At 42.0% G+C, this 26,538-nt stretch overlaps 2 protein-coding genes across 6 annotated transcripts in view; one reads left to right on the top strand and one right to left on the bottom strand.

Annotated features, from left to right (window-relative positions):
- bcar1 (BCAR1 scaffold protein, Cas family member) overlaps positions 1-11,462 on the top strand; it is a 116,531-nt gene extending 105,069 nt beyond the window's left edge. For all 3 annotated transcript variants that reach the window (XM_034196271.1, XM_034196278.1, XM_034196261.1), the window contains exons 3-8: positions 3,575-3,724; positions 5,924-6,019; positions 6,442-6,825; positions 7,396-8,271; positions 9,496-9,582; positions 10,073-11,462. In XM_034196271.1, coding sequence (XP_034052162.1) covers positions 3,575-3,724; positions 5,924-6,019; positions 6,442-6,825; positions 7,396-8,271; positions 9,496-9,582; positions 10,073-10,630 — 2,151 coding nt within the window. In that variant the 3' untranslated portion in view covers positions 10,631-11,462. The remainder of the gene's footprint in view (positions 1-3,574; positions 3,725-5,923; positions 6,020-6,441; positions 6,826-7,395; positions 8,272-9,495; positions 9,583-10,072) is intronic.
- A 799-nt stretch (positions 11,463-12,261) lies between these two features.
- On the bottom strand, positions 12,262-22,142 carry zgc:158868 (uncharacterized protein LOC791147 homolog). Of its 3 annotated transcripts, XR_004566925.1 has the most exons (8): positions 21,316-21,776; positions 21,160-21,214; positions 20,121-20,317; positions 16,747-16,798; positions 16,492-16,610; positions 12,970-13,073; positions 12,701-12,811; positions 12,262-12,503 (listed from the first exon to the last, which is right to left on the bottom strand). XR_004566925.1 is itself a non-coding variant. In XM_034196291.1 (7 exons), exons 1-7 carry the CDS (start codon positions 22,035-22,037, stop codon positions 12,390-12,392), a joined length of 795 nt encoding a protein of 264 aa, XP_034052182.1. In that variant the 5' UTR covers positions 22,038-22,142; the 3' UTR covers positions 12,262-12,389. The 3 variants fall into 3 exon arrangements, 2 of the variants coding, with proteins under 2 accessions (XP_034052182.1, XP_034052175.1); XM_034196291.1 differs by lacking the exons at positions 12,970-13,073; positions 21,316-21,776 and adding an exon at positions 21,891-22,142; XM_034196284.1 differs by lacking the exon at positions 12,970-13,073 and having other exon boundaries at positions 21,316-21,763.
- Between the last annotated feature and the right edge of the window lie 4,396 nt (positions 22,143-26,538).

The following is a 26,538-nucleotide window of genomic DNA, read 5'->3' as shown; positions in this document are numbered from 1 at the left end:
CTCTCGTCATCTCGCCTAGACTACTGCAACTCCCTCCTGGCTGGTCTACCTGCATGTGCCATCCGACCTCTGCAGCTCATCCAGAATGCAGCGGCTCGTCTGGTCTTCAACCTTCCAAAATGTTCCCACACCACGCCGCTCCTCCGCTCACTTCACTGGCTTCCAGTAACTGCTAGAATCCACTTCAAGACAATGGTACTTGCGTACCATGCTGTGAATGGATCTGGCCCTTCCTACATCCAGGACATGGTTAAACCATACACCCCAGCACGTGCACTCCGCTCTGCATCAGCTAAACAGCTCCCTGCACCCGCACTGCGAGGGGGACCCAAGTTCCCATCAGCAAAAACACGTGGGTTTGCTATCCTGGCTCCAAAATGGTGGAATGATCTCCCCATTGAAATCAGGACAGCAGATAGCTTACACACCTTCCGGCGCAGACTGAAAACTCATCTCTTTCGACTCCACTTCAAGCGATATAATTACTAACAAAGCACTTATATACTACCAAAGGACTGGCTTATCTAAAGCCAGTTGAGTAGCACTTTAAATGTTTGGCTCTATGAAACCTGATGTACTTATATGATTCTGTTTTCCTCAAGTTTGTATCTTGTTGGTCGAATGCACTTATTGTAAGTCGCTTTGGATAAAAGCGTCAGCTAAATGCAATGTAATACAGTAATACAAAAGTTACAAGAACAAAGTCTCCTTAAATACCTTGTATGAGGTTGGGCTTGAGTGTAGGGCTATAGCTGTTTTTCAATTGGATACTCCCCCAAGCACACTGACTTGTTGTCTTAAATCGTGAATGTTGGTGTTGTCAGGCAATCAGTGGACTGTCTGAAATGCTCTAACCTTCTCTCAAAATCATACTTTACATCAGTTTAAGTCAGTTCTTACGTATGTGCATGAAAGCTACAGTATAAGCAGTTCTGTGAAAGGTTGAGGAAAATACCTTATTTCTCTGTTTATTGAGGATGGAGATGTTATCTTTAATTGAGTTTAACAAATAAACTATTTCATAAAAAAGCACATTGCACATAGGAAGTTATGCTAATATGAAATGATGTCATTAGCTAACAGTCATGACACAGACAGGTTAACTCTGGTGGTGACCATTGATCCATAGCTCTGATCTCCTAAAGGGATTAAACGTCTCAGCTGGTCGTACTATTACTAAACCTTACACACACACACACACACGCACACAACCACAGACACACATAGATACACCGATCACTTAGTGTTAGTGTATACGTGTGTGTCCATCCTCTAGGGTGCACACAGACAGGTTATCAATAGCTTGGGTCATCAATATGTGTGTGTGTGTGTGTGTGTGTGTGTGTGTGTGTGTGTGTGTGTGTGTGTGTGTGTGTGTGTGTGTGTGTGTGTGTGTGTGTGTGTGTGTGTGTGTGTGTGTGTGTGTGTGTGTGTGTGTGTGTGTGTGTGTGTGTGTGTGTGTGTGTGTCTCAGTGCAGAGGACACATCTGGCACTTAGCCAAATGTCGTCAATACTGTTGAAAGCTTTGTGACAATGAGGTAAAGTGTGTTTACAGGAGTGTGACGCAGACTGAGAATTAACAGATATGTTCTTATTGCATGGTGATGAAACGATTACCCTAAGAAAATAAACATTGACCTAAATCCCTTGGTGTGGATGAGAGAATAAAAAAGCGGGTGAGATGAAGGCAGATTAGTGCCGGCAGGTTGTCAAATGGATGGTTATATCATTTGTCTCTGTCTGTCTCACACAAAGCGTCCCTCTGACAGCTGGGGAGCCGAGCAAATATTATCAGAGAGCTTCCATTCATCAAAGCTGGAGGCTGGTGATTAAACAATGATTCTACACACTGATACGACACAATAAGTCTGTTCAGAAATTATCATAACATAATCAATCATTCAATCTAAAGATACACACTTTATTATAGAATAATTTGTACAGCTCATTTGATAAAATGTACTTTTTGGGGGGGTTAAGTGTTTTTTTAAGCGTGGCTTCATATTAGCTCTATACCAGATCATCCATAAGATTTTTCTTTTGTCATATTTTTTTTTGACAAGATATATATTTAACTTTCAGTTACAAAAGGTTTTTCTGGTCTCGTTATCCTCAACCAGATTGAAAGCGGTACCAGTCTCTTCTCTCTGCATCCGCTTCAGAGACGAAATAAGTTAGCAGTTAGCTGCAGTTAGCTCAACATGAAGACAAGTGTAAAGAGCAGCTCTAAATAGCACTTTCCATCTGCTATAGAATGTGTTATTTAGAGTTTTTGTTTTTCCTTTTAGTTAAACAGTTTTGTTGTTGTCCACTTATCCCCACTAAGTTTAGAAGCATTCATTATCTTCTCTCTGCACTCGCTTCAGAGTTTAAAGCAGGAAGCAGTTAGCTACAGTTAGCTTACCATGTTGGCAACACAAACATAAAAAGCAGCTCTTAATAACACTTTTCATCAACCTATTATTTGATATGTTGTATACACATCGCTATGAATCATGTTATGATATAGAAATGTAAAAAGGAGCAGTTAGCATTAAAGCATTTTAAATGTGTTGAATGTTGTCTCCACTACCGTTTTGCTCCAAGTAAAAACATTTAAGATATTTACAGAATTCTCAAAACAAAAGTTATTTCATGTTAATGTTCCTGATAGTAAATTGAAACTAGTAAATTAGTAAGCTTGTAAACCAAGAGTGTTTATAATGCAGGCAATGGTCAATTACTTCCACTGAATAGCATGCTAGCTAATAAAAAATAATATTCCATTAGCAGGTGTTTAGGCGCGGCCACACAGCAATTGGTGTTGGTCATATAAACCAGGACATGGAAATGTTGTGGAAATTACAGTGTGCATGTGTGTGGCCGCTTGTGTGTGTGTGTGTGTGTGTGTGTGTGTGTGTGTGTGTGTGTGTGTGTGTGTGTGTGTGTGTGTGTGTGTGTGTGTGTGTGTGTGTGTATGTCTTTGTGTGTGTCTGTGTATGTGTTGTATAGCACAGCTGTTGTGGTTTCCCAGGCTGGCTGGTTGACTCTACACTTACAGCGTATAATACTCAGTTTAAACAGGCACACAATAGGTCAGCCTGGTTCCCACGACGAATAGGACAGGTCCCCTGCTCTGTTTTTATTGCCTGTGTGTGAGCAGCGCGCTTTTAATGAGACCAGACAACCCTCAGTCTCCGTTCATTCGGTGTGAGGAAGCAGCAGCACATTCTCAGTGAAAGGTTAAGAAGCCTTTTAGTTGAGTAAATTGAGAGGTGACTTTGTGGTGCATTGTGACCCTTGCAGGCTACCATAGTCCCTTCTACATTCATATTTCCCTATATACTTTGCTAACCACTTTTCCTTAAACTCAGTGAAAAATGTTATGGGATTAAGAAAAGATGAGGAAAGACTCACTTTAGAGGAATTTAAGGAGTTTATTGTAATTTTGTTAAACGATTAATTAACTTTTTATTTCTGGTGATATCAATAATAATTATCTTTAAAACAGATTGTTGCAGTATAAATGTGAACTATATAACTTGATGCTGTTCTTCAGTCACTCACCGGCCTCTGCTCTGTTTCTGTGTCCAGGTGGTGGTTCCTACCCGGGTGGGACAGGTGTATGTGTACGACACACTGAAATCAGACCAGGACGAGTATGACGTCCCACCCAGACATCAGCCCCCGGGCCAGCAGGACATTTACGACGTCCCACCCACCCGCCAGCAGTACAACACACAGGTCAGTGTGTGTGTTCGCCTTTAGGGCCTTTACATTTGATTACACACGCATAGGTCAGTTTATTTCTGTGTAATTCCACACATACTGTTTCTTGCTTAATAAGCAGGCACTTTGCACGCACACACACAGGCAGAATGTACGTAGCAGAAAGTCATGTTGCTGATACACCAAGAAAGAAAGGTCACTCGCATACAGCCACAGCAAAATGAAACCTGGAGTAGGAGGAGAAGGAAGAGGCGGGAGGATGAGGAGGAGGGGGGAGGAGCACAGTAAGGAATAATGACAATGAATGATGGGAAATATGAAGAGAAGAGGAGAAAGAGCAGGAGGAAGATGTGTGGCTGTAATAACAGATGTAGCTGCTGGGCTTTTTCTGAAGAATGAACGCACCACAACACCGGGCTCTTCATCAAAATGTCTGCTGTGTGGGAGATGACTCTGACCATAACAAGTCATCACACACACACACACACACACACACACACACACACACACACACACACACACACACACACACGTGCACACATACAAACAGGTGGGACTTAACGTTAGTAGGAGAATGGAGCTGATGGATAGGGCTGTGAATCTTCATCTTTCTCACGCTATATTCAAAAGTCATTCAGGATTCTATACATCGGGTGCTAGTTTGAGGATCTAACCTAATGTGTGTGTGTGTGTGTGTGTGTGACGTGCGTGTGTGTGTGTGTGTGTGTGTGTGTGTGTGTGTGTGGTGTGTGTGTGTGTGTGTGTGTGTGTGTGTGTGTGTGTGTGTGTGTGTGTGTGTGTGTGTGTGTGTGTGTGTGTGTGTGTGTGTGTGTGTGTGTGTCCGTACAGTGTGAGAGACACAGAGCGAGCTTGATTGAAGTACAGCGAGGAGTAATAAAGTGTTAATAGATAGACACGTTGGAGCGGTCTAATTGCCTTGTCCTTTTCCTTACCACCATTCCTCAAAGAAATATGCGAAGGTGAATCGATCAGGATTTATGAAAGTACACCCGAAGAGGATCTGACTTCACTTTTTTGGGCAATGTGATTTAGTTCCATGGTAAAGAAGAACGACCATTTGTGGTAGATGGATTACTAAATGTGCATCTAGATACTTGCCCCTGTGCTTTCTTATCATGTTGTTTCATACAGGCTAAATAACTGGACGACAGTGAAAAATATAACGTAATTAATGAAAATGTAAGAGATCTGATTGGGGCGCAGGCCGGCTCTATTGCACCTTAGCCTATCACGTCCAATGTGTTGGAGCGCTAGCCAATAGAAGTGCGAGTGTTACATAGTGATGTCATAATGTTAGGGATAAGGAGTCCAATGGAGGTGTTTCAGGCAGGGGGGAGAGTGTGTGGGAGAGAAACAGCTCTTATCATGGCTGCCTCTTCTATGTTATTTAACTCAGTTAGGGACCTTCCCAAACAAATAATACTTTTCGACTGCAACCTTACTCAAAAGGTTTCATATCAAGGTGATCATGTGACCAAAACTGCTTCACATTCCTGGGTCAGCTCTCTTCCCCTCCTTTCTCCCTTTTCTTTCCCTCCTGCTCCTGTTTCTCTCCTTTCTTCTCCTCTAATCCTCTTCCTGCACCTGTGTTTCCTTCCTCTCCTCTCTAGCTCTTCATGTCCTCTCCCTCCCGCGAGAGACAAAGGCAGTAGATGTGAGGCATTCAACCATTTAAGCTTTGTTTTCTGACTCGTTAGCTCCTCTCACACTGTGTCTGTGTACTGGCACCAGCCATTTCACATGAGCCAGCAGATAGGTATGTGTCCTGAGTCCTGTCAGCCAGTTGATAAGGCTCCTCTCACATTTTAATCAGGTTCTTTTTCTCATTCAGTAATTATATGATTAACAAACTTCCTGAATAAATCAGTGTGCCTGTTTTTATGTCACCATTACCCTAGATGACACCGTGTAAAGAAACACGATGAAAGCAGCTTCTTCTCAAATGTTGTGATGAAATGATCAGAACATCTGGTACCAACAACAACACTCATTTACATCTCCCATCTGGCTTATTATACAGTCGTGTAACGTTGACAAATGACTGCAGGATGGGTATCTGCAGGGAAGAGTCAGAACTGAATTAAGTTACCTAAAAAAAGCGTGTGTGTGTGTCCAGTGTGTGTCCGTTTGTGTGTTTTCAGTGTGACGTGTGTAACAGCATGTTTATTTATGTGCCTCTTTCTCTGTGTTCAGGTGTATGACTCTCCTCCCATGGTGGTGAAGGGGCCCTCTACTGGTCGGGATATATATGACACCCCAGTAGGCTCGGACAAGCACACACAGCAGACGGTAAGGACGTGTGTGTGTGTATGTGTGTGCGTGCGTGCGTGTTTCACAAATGTACTTCACAAGTTGCTTGATACTGACAAATTGAAGATGTACTGTACATGTGTGTGTACGGCGTACTGTGTCCTTACTGCGATGTTTATAAAATATGATATAAATTGATCGTCAATTTAAAGGACTAATATGCAGCATTTTCCTGGGAGAAGAATGTGTTATGAAGACTCGTTCTAAAATCATTTGTTTTAATCATCGCCTCTGACACACGGCTCCTCTGAGGGTCTGTTTATTTGTGCTCTAGTATTTAAAACTGACATTAGGTCTCTCTCTCTGTATCTCTGTCGTTGAGGCAGTACGCCTTGATGCTGTGTGTTTACAAACCGTAACATTTGTATAACAATGAAATATTTCTCCCTCTCTCCCTTCAGGTCTATGACTTCCCCCCCTCAGTCAGTAAAGATGTCCCTGACCCTCATCCAATCAGAGAGGAGACCTACGACGTGCCACCTCACTTTGCCAAACTCAAGCCAGTCCCCGCCCCCCCCGGCCAGTACCCGCACAACCATCTCCTCGACGACGACGAGCCGCCCATTCCAGAGGACGTGTACGATGTCCCGCCCCCAATCCTGACTGACAAGCGTTACCGCGCCGACAGGGACGGGGTCAGTCAGCACCCCCAGGACATCTACGATATCCCCGCCAGCCTGCGGAGCGGGGGGCACTCCGCCCAGGACGTGTATGACTTCCCCCGGGACCGAGAGGAGAAAGGGGGAGAGAGGGGAGATAACAACATCTACGATGTGCCCCCACAGGTAGGACAGTTAAAGGGCAGTGACACATTTTTAGAGTTAGTGAAGTGTGCAACTATCAACATTACAATAATACTCTGTATACATTTCATATTTGTCATGGGGCAAAGTTGCGGCTCCCTATATTCTCCCCCTCAAACTAAGCTAACTATTAGCAGCTGTGCTGGTGATTCTTAATTAGCCCATGATGTACACACACATCCACACAGCACACACACATCCACACAGCACACACACATCCACACAGCACACACACATCCATACAGCTTCAGTTATGTGAAAATCTGTTTACTTAATACATTGAATTAAAGTCAACGTCTACATTTTTGAGTTGGCTTTCATTTATTTCAAAATTGTTGAACATTTACAACTTTTACATTATCATGTAGTTAGTATTTGTTGACTAACATTGCAATCATTTCCAAAAGTAAATAATAATAAATCATATAAATATAAAAGTAATAATCATAGTTTGTACTGATGTAATGAACCCTGTTAGCTAAATACGCAAACAGGACACTGCTAGCCTAGCTTGTTAGCATCTGCTTTAATCCAGATGTGCTGTATTTCCAGGTGGTGCGTGACGCCCAGTCCACCAGTGAGGACCTCAGCCTGTCCTTCAAGCGTCTCTCTGCCTCGAGCACAGGAAGTACACGGAGCAACCACTCTGCCTCCTCCCTGGACATGGTCCCAGTCCGAGACAGCTCCTCATCCTCCTCACTTCCTGGCTCTGCTCCAGGGAAACCCCTCATCCTGGACCTGGAGCAGGCCATGGAGCGCCTGTCCCGCCTGCAGCAGGCCGTGGAGTCCAGCGTGTCCCTCATGATGTCCTTCATCACAGGAAACTGGAGAAGCTCTGCTCAGCTGGAGGGGAACCTCCCGGCCATCCACCAGGCCGCTGACCGTGTGCGCTCTGCGGTGAGGGACTTCCTGGAGTTTGCCCGGGGCGCGGTGGCTAACTCCGCCCAGGCCACGGACCGCTCTCTGCAGACCAAGCTGTTCCGTCAGGTGGGGAAGATGGAGGAGGTCTTCCAGAGTCTGATTCAGCACAGTCAGGGTTTGGACGCCATTTCCTGGTCGCACACTGGGCTCGCAGCGCCGCCACCAGGAGGGGACGACTTAGATCGGCTCATCATGACGGCTCGAGGTATCCCTGACGACGCCAAGCAGCTGGCCTCCTTCCTCCACGGCAACGCCTCGCTGCTCTTCAAGAGAAACAACCGGCAGCAGCAGCAGCTTCCGCTTCCTCCAATCCCAGGAGAGATCAGCAGTCACATGACAGGATCAGGAAGTGGGAGCTATCAGGGAGGGGAGAAGGTGCACATTCAGTCGAGACCCCTCCCCTCGCCGCCGAAGTTCTCAGCTGCAGAGGAGGAGGAGGGTATGGAGCGGCCGTACGAGAGCACAGAGGAGGGCTGGATGGAGGACTACGACTATGTACATTTACAGGTACACACACTTTTCATAAAGCCCAGACAGAAAGAAAAAGATAGTTTCATGTTACTTACTTTAGCAATGAACTGATCACACACCTTCAGTCAGGATACTCACATCATGTGCTCATGTGTTGCACTGGAGCAGAGTCCGTGAGCTGCCCTTAATACTTTATTTGTGTCGACATTTTATTTTCATTTTTCTTCTTTCTTTCCAACAAATATTTATACATCATGTCTTTATAAAACAAGGGCCATGCAACAAAATACATTGATTTTAAAAAGAGAAGACATGACTTGTGCCCAATTTAGCCGTTAGCTTATATCCATCTACACTAGGGGTGTCAAACACAAGGCCCGGGGGCCAAATCTGGCCCGCGACTTCATTTGATGTGGCCCTGCAAGAGCTTGCAAAGAATATAATGTTTATTATACGGTTACATGCCACTTTACAGAAGCAGGTTGCCCATAAACTACATGTCCCACAATGCATTTTGTTTTGTGACTTGCGCAATGAAGAAACTTGCAATTATTTGCCCTGGACTTCTGCTTTCAGACGTAGTTAATTACTAAGTTATTATCCTATCCGATAATAATCCAATTCAGAGGCAATAATGTCATATAATACATTATTTGATATATGTATATTTATATAGTTACAACCGGCCCTTTGAGTGCAACCATAATGTTAATGTGGCCCGCGATGAAATTGAGTTTGACACCCCTGATCTACACAATCAATAAACACTTAAAACTTTACATAGTCTACCAACTAACAATTATAAAATAGAAATTAGCACGGACCAACATTATCAGTACAACTATAGTATAACAAATCATTTTTAACTCAAACTAAAATGATTGTTAAGTTGACAAGAGTGGTTATCAATACCCATTTGTAGAGACATGCAGTAAAGCTCCTTGCTATCACTCTGTTTGACTGTGTGTTAGTTGATGCTGTATCTGAGAGTACTATGAATAGTTGTTCACTATTGAATGGTTCCAAGCTTTCGTGTTAGCCTTGAGTAAACATTTCCTTATCCAGCTGACTGACCTTCAGAGTCACTATGTCATTACAGATTTACAGATAAGCGATAGATTTCAACTCAAAGTGATTGCAGTGTCTGTCAGTCACCACTAGAGGGAGACAGATCATTACTTTTCTTTGTCTACTGATCCAGAAACAGAGAGATGTGTAACAGTGGTGTAACAGCTGTGTGTCTGTGTGTTGATCTGTCAGGGAAAGGAAGAGTTTGAGAAGAACCAAAAACAGCTGCTGGAGAAAGGCAACATCAGCAGACACAAGACACAACTGGAACAGCAACAGGTACCCGTCTTTACTCAGTCTACACACACACCTACACACACACCTACACACACACCTACAGCCTCTACACACAACAAACAGCATTAAAGAAAAGCGAGTAATATGATATATATTATAGCCGTTATATCGTTTATTCTGTGATGCACTACAAATAGGCATATCAGTATATCTACTCTGCTCTATTTGTATATGTCTACTATACAAATAGAAAAGGACATATATTTGATATATGATTGGCTTAAAATAAAGATGATATGAGCTAAGTGAGTATAATAAGCTGTGTATAGCTTCAGAGTTTGATAATGATTCTGTGTTTGTATCACTATCAGCATCCCTTCTAAGGTTCCACACACACACACACACACACACACACACACACACACACACACACACACACACACTGGAATGTCAGATGTTACTCAAACAGAATTCATTCATTTATAATTTACATTAAGTATTAACTGTCCCCCTCCTCTCCTCTCCTCTCCAGATTAAACAGTTTGAGCGGCTGGAGCAGGAAGTCAGCCGGCCAATCAACAACGACATGACGGGCTGGGTCCCGCCCCCACTGCACCCTCCAGCCAACCAGCAGGCCCAGAATGGCTCTGGAGGCTCCTCCTCCTGCTCCTCCTCCTCCAAGCTGTGCCACGGCGACCGGCAGCTCCTCCTCTTCTACCAGGAGCAGTGTGAGCAGAACGTCACCACGGTAACCAACGCCATCGACGCCTTCTTCACCGCCGTCAACTCTAACCAACCCCCAAAGATCTTCGTGGCGCACAGCAAGTTTGTCATCCTCAGCGCACACAAGCTGGTGTTCATCGGGGACACGCTGTCCCGGCAGGCCAAGGGCCCCGAGGTGAGGGCCCGCGTGGGGCAGAGCAGCAACACGCTCTGCGAAAAACTCAAAGACATTGTGATCAGCACCAAGACGGCGGCGCTGCAGTACCCCTCCCCCGGAGCCACCAGGGAGATGACTGACAGGGTGAGGGAGCTGGCGGGGTGCACGCAGCACTTCAGGATGGTGCTGGGGCAGCTGCTGGTGATGTAGGGGGGGGGGGGCAGTGACATAAACTCAGAGTCCCAGGAACATCGGGCAGAGACTCCCCCCCCCCGGAACGAAGGGATGGTACGCCCCTGCAGCTCGGGGTAGGAGGACCTGTGGAGCCCCTCCAGTGTGGGGTGGAGACCCCACATCCACCCTCTGCTCCCTTCCTACCTCACCTTCCACTGGGACCATTCCTACCCCATCCCTCCTTTTTATTCTACTCAAAGGAACATTTGTATTTTCAGTGGGCTGGGCCAATGGTTGTAAAATAATCACTGTAAATATTTAAGTTACTGTTAAGTCAGAAAACCAAGAAAGAAAAAGGACTTCCAGTATATAAATATAAATATATGGTTCTTTTTTTGAAGAAGAAGAAAGAAAAGATGAAAACATAAGTGTAGTTTTTAGACAATATCAATAATTGTTATTATTATTGCTATACCGTATAATTCTGGCTGATTCCTGATCCGTGTATCATTGTTGTTATGGATGTGTAAATTCCAGATGATATGTATGACTGTATGTTGTAGTACATCTATGCTCTTCTCCATCCCTGACAAAGGCACACTTTCTAAAAAGCACTGGAGCACACGGCCATCTTGAACGTTTTGCCGCGCTGCAGTGAGTTTCACACTGATTACAATCGAGCAGTGAAGGCAACACGAGCCCTGCACAGGTCCGCTGATGCAGGTGGGAGCGGATCCGGTGCCCTCTCAGTGGCTTTCTGAGAAACTATATGTAGGTTGTTTTGTAAGAGGCATGTATTAGAGACAAGGAGTGTAAAAGGTTCAAATCTAGACATGAAATTAAACCTGCTTTTCTCTTTTCTCTGAAACTGTGGTATGGTCGTTTCTTTCAAATATTCAAAACTGATGATCAAATGTGAATAATAGGTGAACTATACGGTGGCCGACAGGTGCAAACGCGCTGCAACCGCCCAAAGCTTTTCCATTAGGAGGAACCGCTCTGAAGTTTCACGATGCACATATAAAAACAGGAAATGTGCAAAAACACATGCAAATGAAGAAACATCTTCACCAAGCTCTCAAAACATGCGGAGCATTTCATCAAAGCGCTGCTTAAACAGAACGCTGCCAATAGATCTTTTTTGATTTGCATCGTTTTGGCAGCGTGTTTATCCTAAGAATTGCTCTTGGCCGTTATAATGAGTTTGCCCGTGTCGGCCACCTCAGTCAAGGCCAAGTGTCAGTGATGAGCAGCTGCATCTCGGGAAGACAAAAACTGTCTGAAAATGTGATTGAAAACGTACAATATCCGTCGCAAGTTTTACATAAACAATGTACCATATAGATATTCAAAAAGGGGAACTCCGGATGACTAAGTTGTGTTACATTATCTGTTCCTGCTAGAAACACAGGTAAATGACTCTCCGTTGTTAGCACGATGATCACAGCAGTTTCATCTGAACAGGGGAATTCAGCTTGCACTGTGCTTCCTGTGTTATACCTCCAACTAGCAACATGTGTTGCATGTGTGTGTACTCTTAGTGTGCATGAACCAACAGCTACCTAAAACTCATGTGTCGGAAATATTTTGGATGACTTGTTACGGAATAGAATCAGGGACGTTGGTGTGACTGGAACAGATATAAAGTCTATACGCTTAACAAGAAAGGGGTTTCTTTTCTTCAGTTTTATTAAGTTCTGTTGACTTTATTTCTGATAGGTAATACAGGCCTATAAGATACACGTTGATTTCAGATGTGACTCGATCTTTTTTACGGTGGTTGTCATGGTGACTGCTACCAGGGGATTGTGTTGCCCTCCCAGTCCAGGAGCATCCCAGAGTGTTTGTTGCTGAGTGATGTCAGGATACTGAGCATCCCCCCCACGCTGTCCTGGGGGGTCAGAGAAGCCTGGGGGAGACGAGACAAACAATCACAAGAACAAAGAAAGTGAGTAGAAGTCACGGGACACAGCTGCTCGTCTATAGGGTGGGGGCCTCCGCGGGGAACTACCGGGGGCCACTGGCACCCCTTCTCCACTGAAACCAGTTCTGCTGCATGAATTCAGAAGGTGGTTTGAACTACCCTGTCACTCCCCCTTAGCTCACCTCTTCCCCCCCCATCGCCGTGCGCACCCATCCGGGGTGGACCGCCGCCACCAGGATGTTGTGTCTCCTGAAATCCTCAGCTAGACAGCGAGTCAGCATATTCAGCGCGGCCTGGTGACACACAGCAAGAGAGCAGGGGGTTATATTGATTTCTAAAGCAAGATGGATACCTGTTTATGAAACTATCCACAAACATTAAAGGTCTCCTATTATGCAAAATGCTCTTTATTATGTCTTTAATACATAAATATGTGTGTCGGGGAACTCACAGTGTCAGAAAACAAACCCCTCTCTCTTTTCCTCCGTACCCAAATCTCTAAAAACGGGGGTACAACGGAGCTGATCCAGATCTGCGTCCGATATGACGTAATATCTGAAATGTGGACCCACGGGCCAATCAGAAAGTTGCTATCAGAAACAATGCGCAACGTTTTGGACGTAATATGGTCTTTGTTTACATTAGCAAGCATCGCTAACACTCAGAGCTAACCTTTACTGGAGAGAGTGTGTGTAAAAAAGCAGGAAATAAAAAGGAACTCACCTTGTGGTATACCAGCCAGAGAAAAAGCATTTGAGCTCCATACTGTTTCAGAGAGAATCCTTGATGTGTGTTAGAGCCAGTATTTTGATTTGATAAGAAAGGCCACCTAATTGTGACATCTGTAGTCAACACACTATAAAAGACTACAAATCCCACAGCGCCTCCTCTAAAGTGACAGTGATGGGCAACATGCTAGAAAGACGCCGTTGAGGAACAGTTTTCCCCGTTAAACTACCCTTTAAGTTAGTAAGTTATATAAGCCTTATCAAGAAGAAAGAATCCCTAAATTGTTTGTTATTTTATTTGAGTTTTGCTTATTTGTTTTGACTATTGTAAAGCCCTCTTTTCTTTGTTGCACATGTAAAGGTTTGTTATTTTATTTTTGAGAAAACACATCGCTTAATACCATCCAATCCATCGGAGGCCAAGCAACTCTTCAAACTGTAAGTAACACAAATATAAAGGAAGAAAAGGAGTTCAAACATGTCTAGTGGCTGGATAGATAAACAAGGAAGGAAGCCACGACAATGTGGTTTGGAACATAATATGGCGCTTCATTACGGCGAATCTCTGAGCAGGCCTAAGCCGCCCCCCCCCCCCAGCTAAGGACCCAGAATCAGAACTTCTCTAACAGGGTGGAATAGAGCATGGCTAGAATGGGTGATCTGTTTGGTATTTTGAGCAACACACTTTTTTGAGACCTAGAAACAGTATAATAGGAGTCCTTTAAATGGAAGCAGATAACATGATTTGAATGACTGAATGTCAAATGTAATATTCATGTTACCCAATCACAGTCAAATCCGCTGAGCTCAGACAGAAGAGGTAACTGCAGCTTTTTAGAAGCATCCTGATCCTTATTTTTAATTCAAACACGTCTATTCATATTGTGAAGAGTGTTACTCTGCAGGGTACAGACTACAGATATCCTCTGGATCCTCTGGGCTTTGAATCATTCTCTCTTCTTAAGTGACTTTCTCTTAACAATAACTGGTATTTATGATAAGCCAATAATATTTGTCTTTGACTTGAATATTTGACTGAGGAGTATACTCAAATGAACACATTACAATATAGGACTGCTTCATGCACAGCATTGTGGCGCCGGCTTGACTGACCATTTTCTGAATCTTGTCACTCATTGAAGGAGTTTTACTGGGTGATGTATTTGTGTACAGTTTAGAATGTACTCAAAGTCCTCTTACATTTAGATGATATATTATATATGATATACTGCACACTTCATTATTTTTTGTCAGTGTAAATTACCAAATTATTATTGTACTTATTTATTAGTCACTTACTTCTTTAAAAAAAATTACATTTAAAATAGTGAAAATGTGTTTTTATAATTCTTTATTTGCTCTTTTCTTTTTGTTTACTTGATCTCTTTCTGTCTTTGTGTACTATGCACCATTATACACCAAAGCAAACTCTATGTATGTGTCAACCTACTTGGGATAACCTGATTCTGATTGGCAGATTAGATCATAGAAAATATAATTGTACAGTATAAAACGTAAAACTGCATGTCTCAAGTCTTAATGGCTCTTCAATAATGACCTGAATATTATTTTAGAACAGACCTGCCAATCAAACATGTCGGCCTACCTGAATATATGATCAATGACTGCCTCTATATTACATTACATTACATTACATTACATTTAGCTGACGCTTTTATCCAAAGCGACTTACAATAAGTGCATTCGTCCAACAAAATACAACTTGAAGAAAACAGAATCATATAAGTACATCAGGTTTCATAGAGCCAAACATTTCAAGTGCTACTCAACTGGCTTTAGGTAAGCCAGCCCTTTATTAGTATATAAGTGCTTTCGTTAATAGTTCTATCGCTCGAAGTGGAGTCGAAAGAGATGAGTTTTCAGTCTGCGCCGGAAGATGTGCAAGCTATCTGCCGTCCTGATGTCAATGGGGAGCTCATTCCACCATCCTCTATATGAGTGTCTACACCTGTGCATATTTCACTGTGTGCCTCTCCTGCTACATGCTACTGTCAGAGAGATACAGCGGAACACCACCAGCATATTGATCACTGCTGGAATATGTGTGTAAAGGAATGAGCCGGAGACATCTTCCTCACTGCATCAGGATTCATCCACAGTCATGAAACAGCAGAAATACATCCTCAGACTAACTTCTTTTGACTTTACAGCTGTACTCAGGCTGAGGCAGACTGTGGGTGTCCTGCCTAACAGGTGCAACAGAACTAACAGGAAAGTGACTAAGCACAGAACACACCTGTGTGCATATCAATGACTGGCACGTGCTTCCCTCCACACCCAGAGCATGTGATCTATACCTTCTACACTACTGAGTTGTACGCACGGCAGGGGGTGCTAGCAATGAAGGCTGGAAAAGGCTAAGTCTTGGCAGAATTACTGGAGCCTATACTGTTGTGCACGCTGCATCAATATCGCCAGTCCACGCCGCGGGCTCAAAGTATGCTAATTGTGAACTTGTGTCAAATGTTGGTGCCTCGGGCGACAGCTGGATCTACAGTATGAGCAGTTTGTAACAACCGCATTCCAAACGTCAGTCACCACAGAGAGAGCCTCGGGCTACAGCTAGCAGCATGTGCTTCATGTTGCTCAGTAATGGCGGGTGGCTCTCTAGGATGGTGATTTCTATGCTTTAGTTGTGTTTCAGTCGTTTTATAATGCGTAACAAGTAGCTTCTTCTGTGTGAAACAATTATAATAATTAAATACTAACCTTTCCTATCCTGAGCCTCACATGCTGCTTATTACACAAACTGCACATTGTAAGATGGTGACACAGAGGGAACTCAATATAAGCTCTATGAGGAATACTTTTCAATATGAATTTATACATTAATAGTCCCCAACAAATGAACTTCCTTTATTTGATCAAATCTGCAGTGAACAGCTGTTTAAGGAAATTGACTGGCACAGGTATTTCAGGAGAGTAAGCCTTATCGTTCAATGCTGGAAATAAGTAAATGCATCGCGGGTGGTAAACATGCAATTGAGTGAGAAAAAGGGTCTCATTTGGACCTTAGTTGTGACTTTAATATTATCTTTATCTCTCTGGCCTCTGAAGCTCGTGTGTTACTGTATTATCCCACCTTTTGAAACCAAATGATAGAGCTCCGTTTTCTCGTAATATTTAATACAGACTTCAAAGGAACAAGTTGGGATGAAGTGCTATTATAATAATTTAAAAAAATGTAATATCTAAAACTAAGATGAAGTATATGTAAACTGTACCTTGCTGGTCCTGTAAGGGTACATCTGTGCGATGGGGAATGTTTCTGGACATTTCTCTATGGACGAGATGAGCGTGGAGATGTTGACGATGGCCGACCTGCTGCAGGACATCTTATCACCTGAGACACAGAGAGACAAACACCTGAATCAGCACATATGAGTTCAACAATACGTTTATTATATTATGATCAATGTCAAACGTAACGTGTGTTTGTGTAGAACTCAAAGTATTTCAGGCTGTTTTCACTGCATTACCCTTCACAGTATAGTCCATCTCTGCAGCCTTCTGGAGGAGCGGGAGCAGCATCTGAAGAGAGAGGAGTGTGTGTGAAGAGAGAGCTGTGTGTGCGTGTGTGTGTGTGTGTGTGTGTGTGTGTGTGTGTGTGTGTGTGTGTGTGTGTGTGTGTGTGTGTGTGTGTGTGTGTGTGTGTGTGTGTGTGTGTGTGTGTGTGTGTGTGTGTGTGTGTGTGTGTGTGTGTGTGTGTGTGTGTGTGTGTGTGTGTGTGTGTGTGTGGTTGAATGGCCAAGCAGGCGAAACAGGTTGGTTTGTAGTCTGCAATGGGAGACATTCTTGTCTCCGCTTTGCTTTCATAGATACATGATGATGTCATCATCAGGGTGTGTAGCTTCTTCTAGATCAATCTTCTGTCAGAGGTTGCAAACAATCAGAAGTGGAAGGAGTACTCCGATTATTTACTTAAGTGAAATAAGCAAAACTACAATGTCGAAATCCTCAGCTGAAAGTAAAAGTCCTGCATTCAAAATTGTACTAAAGTAAAAGTACAAAATATTAGCATCAACAACTACTTTAGGTACCAAAAGTAAAAGTACTCATTATACATTTAAGAACCACATATTTGAATTTGTATTATAATTATTGGTGCAATAATGTGTTAATCACTTCACTGTTGCACTAAATGAATACTTCAATTGTTTCATAATCAATCGGGTAACCTATTATAGTATATGAACATGAATTAGTCGATGTATATTTGATCATCTAAATCAACAAAGAAGCTAGTTACTTATTCTGTGAAATAAATATACAACATTTGCCTACAAAATGTGGTGGAGTAAAAGTATAAAGTAGTATAAAAGGAAAATACTCAAGTAAAGTACAAGTACCTAGATGTGTTACTGATGTAGTAAATGTACTTTCCAGCAGTGTAAACTATGAGGGGCCGTACAGGCCGTAATTCATACTGGTCCTCTCACGCACATACATTCTCCTTTTACATACATATATTTTCACTCTTACATACATACATTCTCCTTTACATTTTCACTCTTAAATACATACATTCTCCTTTTACATACATATATTTTATAATATATGCATGTGTGAAGACAATATATGTATGTGAGAGAAGAATGTATGTATGTGTGAAGACAATATATGTATGCAAGTGAAGAATGTATGTATGTGTGAAGACAATATATGTATGTGAGAGAAGAATGTATGTATGTGTGAAGACAATATATGTATGTGAGAGAAGAATGTATGTATGTGTGAGAGAAAGTATAGTGGAAACGGAAGGAGTATGGTTGAAACGGAAGGCAGGTCATTCTTGTGCGGTGATTGGCTCAGAAGGTCGAGCGGGGCGGGCTCATGTTCAGAACTTCTGATTCAAATCAACATGATGGAGGGAGAGGGTTAGGGTTAGATGACTCCGTGTATCTACGGACCACTTGTTTTTCTTTATTAAACAAGTAAACGGAAGAGTGTCTGCGAGGCGTTTTTGCTTTTTGTTTTTTACCTTACTAAATGGTCTAATGGTCTAATGGTCATTGTAGCGAGGGGGGGGGGGGGCGCGATACTCGCGGAAGTGATTTCAAAACAAAAAGCACTCGTTTGCTTGGAACGTTGAACATAATTATAAACAAGGGGAAACAAGGTGAATTTAATGATCACAACGAAAACGGCCAAGACACACATTGAGCCCAGAAAATGAATGTTATTAAGGCTGTAAATATAATAGGCATGTGTCTAAAATGGACAACATTGTTAGGAGATTTAAACTATACAGCGATTCTGCACTGAGGTCACTCAGCCGTCTCTCGCTCCCTTGGTGAAAAAAAATGGAGGGATTGACCAATCAGATGAGGCCCACGTGATGCCCCTGCCAACCTGTGATTGGTCAGGGCCATGCCAAGGGAAGCTAGCCGCCTCTTGCTTCCCTTCAGAGGCGGCTGGCGGCTGGCGATTTGATTGGACACTGCCATCCAATCAAATCACATCAACATCAGTTTTTAATACTGTAACTGTCATCACCGCCGTTAGAAATTATCAAGCAAATGAAGCATTATGGAGGGTGGAGATTTGGCGTACTTAATCAAACATAACTTTACTAAACTTCCGCTACAGCAGCAGCAACTAAAAATTAACTCAGATGACAGGCAAATGCCCGCACTCGAGCTGTGTGTACGCAGAGGAAAAAGGGAGAGAATCGGACGTTCAATGAGGACAATTATGTCCGCACGGAGTGGCTAACTGGAAGCGCTAAACTTCAGCGTCTAATTTGCTGGCCATGTCTTCTTTTTGACAAGGATTCGTGCTCCCTGCGTTTGTCAAATCAGCTGCTCTTCATATTTTACAAATATTTTTTACTGAAAGTTCTTAATAAAACTGACACTGTTGGACTCGAGGGGAGAAGAATAAATGGACAACATTGTTAGGAAATTTAAACTATACAGAGAGCCGTTTTTTCAAATCAGTAGCTCTTCATTTTCTTTTTACAAATATATTTTACCACAAGTTCTTCATAAAACTGACACTGTTGGACTCGGTACTAGTTTACTGCTACTAACAATACATTGAAGTACTTTTACTGTGTACTTTGTGAGAAATACTCTGTCAAAGTCCCCTCCATATAGCACATAATCTAATGCATCAGTCCGTCCCAGGCGGGAGTTTATAAACCAAAGAGTAACCGCCCTTACGGCACGCTCTGATAAGTAAAGCGAACGCACCCGCAAGGACACCTGGCCAGGGATGTGACAGTTTCAGGGGTTGACAAATGTTCCTTAAAACCCCTAATGCTTGCTGCAATCTACGCGAATCATCTCCCTCCATCATGTCATGTTGATTTGAAATCAGAAGTTCTGAACATGAGCCCGCCCCGCTCGACCTTCTGAGCCAATCACAGCGCAAGAATGACCTGCCTTCCGTTTCAACCACACTCCTTCCGTTTCCACTATACTTTATCTCTCACATACATACATTCTTCACTTGCATACATATATTGTCTTCACACATACATACATTCTTCTCTTGCATACATATATTCTCTTCAGACATGCATATTATAAAATATATGTATGTAAAAGGAGAATGTATGTATGTAAGAGTGAAAATATATGTATGTAAAAGGAGAATGTATGTATGTAAGAGTGAAAATATATGTATGTAAAAGGAGAATGTATGTATGTAAGAGTGAAAATGTATGTATGTAAAAGGAGAATGTATGTATGTAAGAGTGAAAATATATGTATGTAAAAGGAGAATGTATGTGCGTGAGAGGACCAGTATGAATTACGGCCTGTACGGCCCCTCATAGTAAACCCTGCAGTGGTTTCCTCCTCTCATCACGACCACACGCTCACATCTGATCCCCAGAACACAGACCTACCTTCACGAGGAGAAACGGGCCGACCACATTTGTTTCGTACGCCTCCATCATGTCCTTCTTCCCGCAGGCAGAGAGGGGGGCGGGGGTCTCGGGTCTGTTGATGGCAGCGTTGTTGATGAGGAGGTTCAGCCCCCCGGCCCCGATGATCCTGCTCACTGTCTCGACCGCAGAGGAGATGCTGTCCACGTCTGATACATCTGCTCCAACACACACACACACACACACACACACACACACACACACACACACACACACACACACACACCCACAATGCTTATTCAGATTGTAACCCTGTGTCACTAAGTGTGGATTGTATCATTGTTTTATCTAATTGTCTGAGTCTATTAGCGTGTATCTCTGCCGATGGATGTGCGTTTGTGTCTGTTGTGTGTCCCTGGTTTTGAATATAAGGACTTTTCATTGTGCTGCTATGATCTGTGCTCATGTGCTCTTGTTTGTCTTGTTTTAATGCCGTCAGCCTGCCAGGGCCTGCAGATTAGCCTTCACATGATGGGCTCAGGTTAATGAATGTGTGTCTCCTCCTAAATAAATACATTTAAAACAAATGTTCACACAAACATGACCCAAGCACATGAAGAGGCAGGTGAAACTGTCATTTTTATTTCTTATAGTTTCAAAATACTATATTTATTTACATATTTTCGACATACTATGCTATGTCTTTTTTATACTGTGTGTGTATATATTTTTTTTAATACATGCTGTACTATGAATATGTTTCTGATATGTATTGATATACAACACTATCAGTTTTACATGATATTGTGAATATACTTTGCTTCATCTAATTTCGCCATACTATTGTATTTTCTTAAGTATTCAACGATTTTTCAGATATTTTTGAACATAAGGTTCTATCACTTTTACATGATATTTTCATCAAACTATACTATCACTTTTTCGATTTTATTTTTGACAAATTATATTATGACATTATTTCCTGATATTTCAACATACAATATTTGTATATAAATGTTTTTTGGTATTTCACAGATATATGAGGACGTGTAGTGTTTACCTAGCTTGACTACAGTGATCTTCCCAGGACACTGAGTGGAGAGGTCTCTCAGGGCCTGCAGGGACAATGAGAGAAAGATACATGATGAGAACGGATAGAGACAGATACTCCAAACACAACATGTACACATTTGGTCTCAACACAACAGACATTTACTTTTCTTTTGTCTTGTAAAAATCTAATGCAAGGAATGTTGTTGACTGCCGTTTCATGAAACATTTTAAAGCACCACCCAATCACTGAGGGACGTCTCTGAAAGTTCCCTAATCCTTTCAATAAGCCCTGGACAATGAAGCTGTCCACGGGATGGTCACACCCATGAGTTTCGTCTCTTAACTCGTTCAGCAGCGGCATCTTCCAGATTCAAATTTGGTTCAGCCCTTAAAGTATAGTATAATAGCTTTTAGTTTGTTATATGAAGATTAAAATGTATATCTAACACTTTGTTCAAAGCCCTCTATAATCCATCATTTATTGAAAGGGTTACTTATTCATCAACAATCCCTTCAACCCAATAGAGATAGATGATAATTAGTAACAAATTATAAATAACAATTAAAAAAAATCTTGCTAATGTGTTGCTCCAGATTTCATTCCAATGTGTGTGTGTGTGTGTGTGTGTGTGTGTGTGTGTGTGTGTGTGTGTGTGTGTGTGTGTGTGTGTGTGTGTGTGTGTGTGTGTGTGTGTGTGTGTGTATGTGTGTTTTAAAGGTTTTCTGTGAGTGTCTCACCTGAGCCCCCGGCCCCTGGGGGTCCCGGCAGCAGGCGTAGATGTGACCCTCCTCTCCGGGGGTCTCTCCCAGCTGTTTGACCAGCGCAAGCCCGATGCCTCGGTTGGCCCCCGTCACTAAAATGTTGCCTTTGAGTTTCTCTGACATGTTTCCTGATCCACAGCTCACACTGACACTAAACGAGCTGTGTGGGTCATGAACCTGATGTAGGTGTGTTCAGGACTCACCCTTGTGTATACATGTATGGACTTTGTCACCTGTTTTCTTATCAGCTAACCCAACTAAACCTGTCTGACTAGTAGTGAGTGCTCAGATTTATTCCAACCAAAAGCTGCCAATGGGCCAATCGCAGATATGCCTCGACAATAGCTTGATCTTTTGACAGTGCATTAAGGCAGGGGTTCCCAAAGTGGGGGTCGCGAGACCCCGAGTGTACGAGTTTTTTTTTTGTACCCATTAAAAAAATATATATTCTTAATAATAACGTGTTCATAGACATTTTTCAGGGGCGGACTAGCCATCTGTATAATTTCCCCGCAGCGAGGCTCCCCCGTTGACAATCCACTAGCGCAGTGTTTTTCAAACTTTTTCATACCAAGGACACTTCACCAATACAAAAACACTCACGGACCACCTGACAAATATCCAAAAACGATAGGCCTGCTGCTTACCACTCCAACAGTGCATAACAGCCTAATAATGACAGCTTAACCTTACTGCGGTCAAGCCAGCCTCCACTTGGGAAAACGCAATCAAGCCAGCCCGCACGTTATATTGCGGTACCTATGCCTATGCATTACGGTAGAGGCCTGGAAAAACTGCCTTCTAAATAAAAGCGCTTACTCGGTCAATAACAAATATACCAAACATATTCATATATACTGGGGATTAAATTAAGAAATATGTACTATATATATAATGTTAAAACAAACTACGTATAACTACCACATTATAACTGAGTGAATGTAAAACTTAAGGAGTTTAAAAATAAAATATTTTTGAAATCTCATATGGGCCTTCTGTTTTTAGATAAGAATAAATACAAAACTGTCAATCATCAAAGACTTATTTCACTTCAGGGTGATAGCAGGACACCCCATCTAGTCACTCAGAGAAAATTAGGACATTCTGATGTAGAGTTTCAAAATAAAAGACCTTTGAAGTCTCTATTATATGAACTATCATCCCTCTGTTTTTAGATAAGAATACAACAAAAACTCTCCAGTATCAAAGACTCATTTCACTGCAGGGTGATAGCAGGACACCCCATCTAGTCACTCAGAGAAAATTAGGACATTATGATGTAGAGTTTCAAAAATAAAAGACCTTTCTGTAATCTGTTCTAGAAAGACGATGTGTTTTTTTGGATTCCAAGAATCATATAGAACAAACAATGGATGTATTTTATTAACATTTATCCATGCTGGAAGTAGATTTAGATGTGTTAGGAGTGAGATAGAGATTATTATAGTAGTTGTTATAGTAGTACACCTGGCGCCACAATCAGTGAAGAGCAAGAGTTCAAAGTGTTACCATTTATCATCATTATCAGTAGTAGACAAAGTACACTGGTCTTTAACTTCAGTAAAGGTAGTAATATCACTTGTTAGAAATACTCGGTTAAACATCATGCATTCACAATCTTACTTACACGGAACAAAAATATAAACGCAACACTTTTGTTTTTGCTCCCATTTTTCATGAGATGAACTCAAAGATCTAAAACATTTTCTATATACACAAAATAACCATTTCTCTCAAATATTGTTCACAAATCTGAAAAAATCTGTGATAGTGAGCACTTCTCCTTTGCCGAGATAATCCATCCCACCTCACAGGTGTGGCATATCAAGATGCTGATTAGACAGCATGATTATTGCACAGGTGTGCCTTAGGCTGGCCACAATAAAAGGCCACTCTGAAACGTGCAGTTTTGCTTTATTGGGGGGGTCTGGGGGGGTCCGAAAACCAGTCAGTATCTGGTGTGAGGGGTAGGGTTAGGGTTAGGGTAATGTTGGCCTACGTTATTTTCCCCTGTGCAATTCCAGTCTCACATCTCACAGCACATCGTCATTAACAAATACCGGAAACAGAGCGAAAACATTTTTTTAAAATAAAATAATGCTTTATTCCGAGTGTGCTTGCTTTTCTCTTTGGAAGTCATCACATAACGGCATTGTAATACACGGTTCGGCTGCATTAAATATTACATATCTGCCGTAGTTCTCTATTTATAGAGCCCTGATGAGAAGACTTCTAGACAAACATGAGGAACTGAAAACGTGACGTGGATCATAAATATATCAGCCATTAAACAACATCTTACATTTCTTTTCACACAATACGTCTCCTTGCAGTATCAACACTAATTCGGCTGACTTTTATATTTGATCCAATTGGTAGATAGGCTGTATTTACACCATAAAGGTGCACAGCTGATATTAGATTAGATTAGAATCTTTAATGACCACACAGCCAGGCTGGTGGAATTTGTGTTCAGTGCAGAGTATTACAGCTTGTTCCATACAATTCAACATACAATAAACAGACAATAAAAAGTACAACACACAGCACAGGGCAAAGACATATAAAATAAAGTTCAAGGTGTGGTGGATTGTTATTGTTCATTGGGGTTATTTAGAGTCCATTTAGTGTCCGTATTGCAAAGGGGAAAAAGCTGTTTTTGAAGCGGGCGGTTTTGGCGGACAGTGACCTGTAGCGCCTCCCTGAGGGCAGAAGTTGGAAGACATGGTGACCTGGGTGGGAGGGGTCAGAAATGATTTTCTTTGCCCTTGTGACAGTTCGTTGGTGGTGAAGTGATTCAAGTGATGGAAGGGGACTGCAGGTGATTTTTGATGCTTTATTGATGATACGTTGAAGTTTATTCCGGGAGAGGTTGTCTGAACTGCTGTACCAGACTGTGATGGATTATGTGAGGATGCTTTGGATGATGGCTGTGTAGAACTGGATTAGGAGATGTTTCCTCACTCTGTATTTCTTGAGCTGCCGCAGAAAGAATAGCCTTTGGTTGGCTTTTTTGTATATGTGGTCTGTGTTGGTCTTCCATTTGAGGTTATTGCTTATGTGAGTGCCAATACATTTGAGTGATTCTGTGGTGGAAATGAGTTTGCCGGAGATAGATAGAGGTGATTTGGGACACCTAGTGGTTAAAGCATGTTATTGAATTTCATTATTTTTATTATTAGATATGAATAGGATCCCTATAAAGTATATTCATTACTCGTTATCCTCTACTAATAGTTCATTAAAGACCGTATATAATGACTATTTTGCACATCCCTTTCAAGATTTCAAGATTTTCTAAGGTTTATTGACATATCATATAGGCCTACACAACTATGGTGTAGTTATGCATTGAATGAAAAACTTGGGTCGCAGGTTCCTCAATAGTGCATTACAAGACATCTATCAATATTTGTGCATACCTCCAGCAATGTTAACTATGTTGAAGCACTTATTTTAACTGATATTATACATAATGTATTATACTCTTATAAGATGTATGTAGATATTTCATCTCCGGCCTTGTCAGGTATTGAACAATCAATAAATAAAGAACACAGAATTGTTGAATATAAAACACAGAATTTGTGTGATTATACTAAATGATTTACAAATAAACACCACTGCATATTTACAACTGTTACACATGCTGATGTAACGCAAATGTTCCAACTTGGGATCAATAAAGTATATCTTATCTTAAGCTGATCGATGGCTACTGCCATATTTGCAAAATGTGCCTCTGAACCTTGACAAGTGCATGTTTCAGGCTTATCAATTAATGTAATGTAATGTAATGTTATCAATTAACAACAGGGGTCACAAACATAAGACCAGCTGTTAAATAAAGCTCTTCTGACCTTAGCTGGCATGTGTGTATATATATTAATGCTGCCCATTATGGGCACAAGCAATTTTCACCCATTTATTAATTATATGTTTTTAATTTGAGTGTTTCCTATCCCCTAAACCTCCAGGGATGTACACAGTTTAATACTGGCAACTTCTTATTATGGGAAATACGAAAACGTCTTTTAAAACTACAACTCCCAGTAGAGACGTGCCATAGATACAGAACATGTTGCGAAACACAATAGCCAGCATGTGTAGTTCTGGGGACGGAGTGGGGGAGGGGGGGACGCGGTGGACCCGTTCAAATCCAGTTTTGGACAGTCTGCCGTGGTTCCATCCCATTTCAAGTGCTGTTATAACCCTCGGAGCACACTCTCCAATCACAGAGCTTGAGGACTATCACGGGGTTTGTCAAACAGAGCACATGGTGTATGATAGCTGGGGATTCTGGGTAGTGTAGTGTCTTCTGCCATCCTTTACTCCGAAAAAATATTTGTTTCTCCGAATCGAAGGGGAAAAATACAAAAGCATTGCACACAATTTAAACCAATCAATGTTGTGTAATTAACAAGGATAATCTGGTGTTTTTTAGTCGATGAGTAGTTCAGATATCACTGTAAAATCAATCGACAGTAAGGGGAATACTTACTTCCGGGTGTAAAATTCTCCGTTATCCAATGAGAATGGACGATCACATTGCCTTTAAGGGCTTTAAGGGCCTTTAAGGGCACAAATGAATGCCGTGCTTCCATGAGCGTCAAATCCCGCCGCA

This window comes from Gymnodraco acuticeps, unplaced genomic scaffold (genome assembly GCF_902827175.1).
Source record: "Gymnodraco acuticeps unplaced genomic scaffold, fGymAcu1.1, whole genome shotgun sequence".
In the NCBI taxonomy this organism is placed as follows: Eukaryota; Metazoa; Chordata; class Actinopteri; order Perciformes; family Bathydraconidae; genus Gymnodraco; species Gymnodraco acuticeps.
The sequence above is the reverse complement of the archived record's forward strand: the minus strand, read 5'-3'. Positions and strand labels throughout refer to the sequence as shown.

Excerpts from the sequence above, each read along its gene's own strand:
- zgc:158868 (XM_034196284.1), bottom strand. The coding sequence starts at position 21,513 with ATGCCGCTGCTGAACGAGTTAAGAGACGAAACTCATGGGTGTGACCAT. Across the intron at positions 20,318-21,159 it reads GATCACTGTAGTCAAGCTAG|ATGTATCAGACGTGGACAGC; the intron begins GTAAACACTACA and ends GTGTTGGAGCAG. Across the intron at positions 16,799-20,120 it reads GCCCGTTTCTCCTCGTGAAG|ATGCTGCTCCCGCTCCTCCA; the intron begins GTAGGTCTGTGT and ends CTCTCTCTTCAG.